The sequence below is a fragment of the Cyprinodon variegatus genome, unplaced genomic scaffold, assembly GCF_000732505.1.
Source record: "Cyprinodon variegatus isolate N-32 unplaced genomic scaffold, C_variegatus-1.0 Scaffold106, whole genome shotgun sequence".
Lineage (NCBI taxonomy): Eukaryota > Metazoa > Chordata > Actinopteri > Cyprinodontiformes > Cyprinodontidae > Cyprinodon > Cyprinodon variegatus.
The window spans coordinates 333988-341040 of NW_015150559.1; the positions used below are offsets into that span (position 1 = coordinate 333988).

Below are 7053 nucleotides of genomic sequence, written 5' to 3' on the forward strand. Positions count from 1 at the left end.
TCAGAAGGCTAATTGATGATTAGAAAGCCCTTGTGCAATCATGTTCACACATCTGAAAACAGTTTAGCTCATTACAGAAGCTACAAAACTGACCTTCCTTTGAGCAGATTGAGTTTCTGGAGCATCACATTTTTTGGGGTCAATTAAACGCTCGAAATGGCCAGAAAAAGAGAACTTTCATCTGAAACTCGAGAGTCTGTTATTGTTCTTAGAAATGAAGGCTATTCCACGTGGGAAATTAATAAGAAATTGAAAATTCCTACAACGGTGTGTGCTAATCCCTTTAGAGGACAGCACAAACAGGCTCTAACCAGAGTAGAAAAAAAAGTGGGAGGCTGCGTTGCACAACTGAGCAAGAAGATAAGCACATTAGAGTCTCTAGTTTGAGAAACAGACGCCTCACAGGTCCCCAACTGGCACCTTCAATAAATAGTACCCGCAAAACCCCAGTGTCAACACCTGCAGTGAAGAGGTGGCTGCGGGATTCTGGGCTTCAGGGCAGAGTGGCAAAGAAAAAGCCATATCTGAGACTGGCCAATAAAAGTAAAAGATTAAGATGGGCAAAAGAACAAGAACATTGGACAGAGGAAGACTGGAAAAAAGTGTTGTGGACGGATGAATCCAAGTTTGAGGTGTTTGGATCACAAAGAAGAATGTTTGTGAGACGCAGAACAAATGAAAAGATGCTGGAAGAGTGCCTGACCCCATCTGTTAAGCATGGTGGAGGTAATATGAAGGTCTGGGGTTGCTTTGGTGCTGGTAAGGTGGGAGATTTGTACAGGGTAAAAGGGATTCTGAATAAGGAAGGCTATCACTCCATTTTGCAACGCCATGCCGTACCCAGTGGACAGCGCTTGATTGGAGCCAATTTCATCCTACAACAGGACAATGACCCTAAACTCTCCTCCAAATTGTGCAAGAACTATTTAGAGCAGAAGCAGGCAACTAATATTCTATCGGTAATGGAGTGGCCAGCGCAGTCACCAGATCTGAACCTCATTGAGCTGTTGTGGGAGCAGCTTGACTGTATGGTACGCAAGAAGTGCCCATCCAACCAATCCAACATGTGGGAGCTGCTTCTGGAAACGTGGGGTGCAATTTCTCCAGATTACCTCAACAAATTAACAGCTAGAATGCCAAAGTCTGCAAGGCTGTAATTGCTGCAAATGGAGGATTCTTTGATGAAAGCAAAGTTTGATGTAAAAAAAAAACTTATTTTNAAGCCTGAAGCACACAGCCAGGATAACCAACGAGTGGCTCTGGAAGAAGCATATCAAGGTTCTGATATGGCCTAGCCAGTCTCCAGACCTAAACCCAATAGAGAATCTTTGGAGGGAGTTCAAACTCCATGTTTCTCAGCAACAGCCCAGAAACCTGACTAATCTAGAGAAGATCTGTGTGGAGGAGTGTGCCACAATCTCTCCTGCAGTATGAGCAGACCTGGTGTAAAACTACAGGGAACGTTTGACGTTTGCTTTAATTGCAAACAAAGGCTACTGGACCAAGTATTAAAATGGATTTTCTCATTGGTTCCAATACTTATTTCCAGCTTTATCTTACAAATGAATAGTTATAAAATTATATATTGTAATTTCTGGATTATTATTTTATTTAGATTATGTCTCACACAAGGGATATGCACCTACGATTACAATTTCAGAACCCTTCATGATTTATTTTTCGCACTGTAAATGGAAGAGGTTTTTGATAACAATTGACTGAAGTGCAAGACTCCTACATCAATTCTGGGGTACTCATTACATTTTATTGTACATAAGAGAATAATAGAAATAGGAGAGAAAATGTGAATGCAACATTTTCTCCAAAATTACTTGTAAGAACGATTTAAAGTAGGAATGAATTTGTTTGTATGAACGCTTCCTGCATAAGACCCTTTGATTTTTCTAGTGTAAATATCCCTTTATCCCAAATAACTGAATAGGTTACTGTAACAGTATTATGTGATGATTCATTTAGTATTTATTTCTTAAGTTGGTGCACTGTGTTAAAGATTTCTCTCATTACTTTCTTTTGCTAAACTCTTTTCTGCTGTATAGCCTGCATGTGTATGCTGTTTGGGCCCACAACCTGAGAAAATTGCGTATTTTTTTTTAGGACTAACATATCTAAATCTATTTCTTGTTGCTGATATCTGTGGTCATAAGGTATATCAGATACAGGTTTTCTGGGTGAATGCTTTAAGCAGAAATCCTGATTAAAAGATTGGCTGCCATGTGGATATGATTAATGAATCTCATTTCCATGAAGTAAGATATATTTTAAGCTTCATCTGTTTATAGAACAAACTATACTTAATTAAAAAAAGGTTTAATGACATGAATCGTATTAATGAGCAATTAAAGCTGAAGAAGTAAGTTGTCCACTCTGAGTGTTCTGATCAGTTTTTGTACCTGCTAGATTTCAGATACGCATCAAAATCAATGATGAAAATAATTTAACAGATGCTGTTGTTGCAAGAATACCTGCGACTGTTGTAACTGTTTGATGTAAATCTTTTCTTATTTTGTTATACCTTGCTTTACTCTCACCATGGAGCCCTCAAAGCCAAGTTTGGGGTATCATCATATTTTTTTATTAATTTTTTTGTTTATTTGAAGATTTTAGGGTGTAATCTTAATTTTTTAAGATTTAACTACTACAATTCCCCATTAATTGTTGTACTACTTTAAAAAGCAAGAATCAATATTGAAATAAGCCTGTGTTTTCATTGGTATGACAGACTCTAACAAAAAAGAATCATTTCTTAAGCTCTCCACATACAGTAAAGCAAAATGAATGAATTGTTAGATTTGGTAATCCACAGTAACTGAAAGAACTTGATTATTCAGCATGTAGGGAATATACGTGTCACATTGTATCAAGTCATCTTTCATCCTATTAACATTAAAGATTGCAAAATAATTAAACATTAGTATTTTTCCATTATAAACTTAAAGTCAATTCATATCTCAAAGCCTTCAGAACAAACACTCAGTAATTAGCTAACTGTACTGCGGTTTACTCTTAGTTTTGTGGTTATTTTATTATTCGCCCCAAGGCTTTCTATAACACAGATGGTTCACGCTGAGGGAGAGTACAATTGCACAGTTGCCTGTCACTTCTTGTTTATGGCTTAATCATCTGAGTTTGGCAGCAAATCAGGGCAAAGTAAGAGCTTACCTCCAAACATTTGGTGTTATTTTAATGTCAGCTGATCTGATTTGATATTAACTAGTAACTATCAAAATGATGATGGAAAACTTTTTTGTATCGGTGCGAATGAGCATAATATTGACATTCAATCTGAAGTTCTCAGAAAGCTTAGTAGACACTGTTCTGTTGAGAATGGGGAGTTGAGGCAGTCTTCTTCAGAAGTCTACCATCACGGACACTGTTTCAGCAAGGTGAGCTACAAGTAGTTATTATCAGCTGATCAAGTTGATCACTTTTGAAGGAGAACATTAACCACTCTGTTAGTCAGGGAGTGGCCAGTAGTAAAATGGACTGGAGATGAGGGTGTGCTGAGTCTCTGATCTTAAAGTTTAACATACCTGCCAGTTTTACTCACCTGCATCTATAGATATATCTCATAGATTGCTCCTGCACTGCCATCAGAGATCTTAGTGATGTCGGTGTTGATTAAGAAAAAACTAAAAAATTATTTTTTGAAGAGGACTGTGTTTGTTCCTCTCTAATGAAAGTGATCGCTCAATGGTGACAAAGAGTAGAATAAAGGCAAGTGAATTTTTTTGCGAGCATCCCCATTTTACTTGACGTAAATGTTGAAGTCAACCAGAAAATTATTTTAAAGGTCAATATTTGAAATGACAAGGGGGGTAAAACTTTACTGAATGGAAATACTGAATACACAATGGATATGGAGCCAAACAAAAGCAGCATCACTCTGTGGTAGGGCTTATTTTTCTTTTCTTATTCAAAGCACATCATCTTTGTGTACAATTTCAATTTAGGCTATTGTCAGTATTGTGTGTGTATGCATTTCTTAGTTTTCAAAGAAAACTAAGAAATGTTGCTGGAGGAGTTTGACACTTCAAAATGATGAATGATTTAATTTCACATTTTGTTCTTTTCTTTGAGCATTTGTAATCTGAGGAGAACCGAACAGCAACTGTTAGTGTTTTTGTTATCTGAAAGATAAAGGGAAATATATCAATTGTTAGAAAAATCAAACAATGCAGCTAATTCTTATGATTTATTTCAGATGGCTCTTTATCACGTTGCTCTTTTTTGTTTGTCAAAGGTACTAACAAAAAAAACACACACAAAAATAATTACAAATCAGTAATATGTTTCTTCTCTAGTAAGAAAGATAGGATTCTGGAGCTTTTACTATTGTTTTATAGGCTTCCACTCAGAAATGGTTCATTTACTATGTGCTCTGTGAAGCAGCAGCAGTTCATTCATGAACTTGGATTCTGCACATATGGTTTGTTTGCTTCAAGTTGATGTTTTTCTCTTCTCAAAGCTCTGTTTTAAGATCTAAAGTCTTCTGTGAATTATTATTATGCACGCACTCTTTAGTGGATGCAAAAAGTAAGGCCTTTCTAAGCTCTCATTAACAATGCAGCATGACTTGGCACAAGCTGGGCAGGCATTTCCCTCTGTGACTGCTGGGATTGCTCTGCTTACCGTAAGCCCTCTACTTCATATCACTTTTGACTTGTGTAGTTCAGGAATTCTTTGGAATGGTCTCTTGTGTACTGCAACTCGACATATGCACAAAGATCTGTGGGGACTGCAAAACATGACTGAAGGTTCATATTCTGTAAACACTGGGAAGCTGAAAGAGACAAATTATTGTCATGTTCCGTCATACATTGGATCACAACCAAAGAAAAAAAATACCTTTAAGCACTTTGAACAAAGCCTTGACAAATTGTTTGCATGTATAAGTGTTGAAGACAGAGGGTGCTCAAAAGATTTGTGATTTTTATGCTCCAGGCCTAAAGTAATACTTGCATGAAGAGGTTTTTCACTTTTTGCTTGTGTTTCTTACCATGTCGGTCTTTCCTCAGATATCCGGGGACTACAAACCTTCATGGACCAGGCGTCTCGGCTTGGTTTGGATGTCTCCCTGCAGCGGGTGGACCGCAATGTCAGTCGAGTATTTACCGATCTCTTTAACACAATGCGCACAGAGGAGCTGAACCGGTACCGGGACACCCTACGACGGGCCGTGCTCCTCATGAGTCCTCGAGGAGCCCAAGTCTTCATCCACCAGGTCAGTTTTACTCTGTACCGTCTATTCATAATGGGTTTTGAAGCACAAATGAAAAGACAAATATCAAGAAAGAGAACAACATTTTGTAAAATAAAGATAAATTATCCATGCATAAAAACATTTTATGAAATCTTGTGGGTGACCTGAGGTCTAATTTTAGACCTGTCACAACATTAGCCAATAGAAGTAGATGAGGATTGAGTAAAGGATAAATTACCTCAGTTTTATTGGGCATGTTCAACTACTATTGATCCAATATCCTGCTTGCCAGCTTCAACCTCAGACAAATCCCAGAGAGAAATGGCAGACGTAAGACTGCCTTTGATTGAGTTGACCTTGTAAAATAAAATGTCTGCACTGAATTGTAAACTACTCTGAACCAAAGCAATTTTTTCTATTAAGCATTTATTACTTTATTTAATATAATTTCAGGAAAGAGTTATGGATATAACTGATGACACAATCTAAAAGGTATTTAAAATAATGTTAAATACACTGATTTGTTTTCAGCTTAGATTATCATAAAACTCCATAATTCTTATGTTTTTCTCTAGAGGTTTTAGAATATGTTATGTCAAACCCTTTAAAAAAACAAAACAGTTTAGACATGATTAACTTGTGCATTGAACAAGTTGTGTTTTTTCTCATCACCCAGAACGTATTTCTAGTAGTTTTTTCAGATTTTTTTCTGTAATGATTCCTTGGGCAAACCCAGTTGTATTAAGGGCTGTGGTGTTTTTCCGAGACTGCGGAAAATCTCTTACATAGCACAGGTGGTGTTGAAAGCAGTGAAAAATATATTGGTGTGAAAATGATCTGAGTGGTTTGTTCAGCTCTGCAAACACATTGCTGTCGGACACTTAATTCTTCTGCCCATCTGGCAAGGACAGTGAAGCATCAACAATTTATCCAACCCCCCCAAAAAAAACACTTAGATGTCAAAACCAGCCATAAATGAGTTTATTTGTTGCTGTAAATATGAAAGCGTGGCAATTACACAGCCTATTAATCAGTAAGAAAAAAAAAAAAGAAACCTTTCTTTCTACCCTTTACATGAGATTAGATTTTGCAGTTCACACTTTGTAAAATAAAGATTATAAATGTTTAAAAGGTTGGGCTTTGCCTACTTTAGAGTGGGATTTGGAAACATTTGGAAGCTGAAGATCCTATATGCTTAAACAAGTCACAAAATAAAATGCTTTTCAGTCAAAATTTAAGAGTAGTTACTGATGTCAAAAGCTATACAAAGGCTTTGTTTAAGAGTGCATAGGACTGTGGTATATAGCTGAAATAGGTGTCACAATATAACAGTTTTGTTCCAGGGTAAATGGCAGAGGGAAAAATTCAGGTAAAGCTTTCGATTGTACTGTCATTGACAACACGTTTTCTTTTCATTCTTTCTTATAACATCTCTTTTGGTGATTAAGTCAGTGGGGAAGATCATTTCAAATGAAACAGAAAAAATGGCCAGACAGGGCAACATCTGTTACAAAAACATTAGCTTAAATTAGACCCATGCTGATGAGCCAAGTTCAAAGTACATCCTTGTTTGTGAGTTGGCAGTTTGACATGTTGAGTCAAGTTAAGTGTAGTATGTTATAGTTCTTTTGCACCACTGTCTTCAGGGTTGTCCACATGAACATTAAAGTCCACCACAAGAATAAAGTAGCCATATTCACATATACACATATTGATATAATTGAATTTTTGGACTTCAGAAGCTGGTAAACATTCAGGATGGATGGATGGATGGATGGATGGATGGATGGATGGATGGATGGATGGATGGATGGATGGATGGATGGATGGAT

General features: G+C 37.0%; 1 protein-coding gene across 2 annotated transcripts in view; it reads left to right on the forward strand.

The window, feature by feature from the left end:
* The window catches only part of grid1 (glutamate receptor, ionotropic, delta 1), a 344889-nt gene that overhangs the window by 232447 nt on the left and 105389 nt on the right, over nucleotides 1-7053 (forward strand). For both annotated transcript variants that reach the window (XM_015374599.1, XM_015374600.1), the window contains exon 4: nucleotides 5037-5242. In XM_015374599.1, the coding sequence (XP_015230085.1) occupies nucleotides 5037-5242 (206 nt within the window). The remainder of the gene's footprint in view (nucleotides 1-5036; nucleotides 5243-7053) is intronic.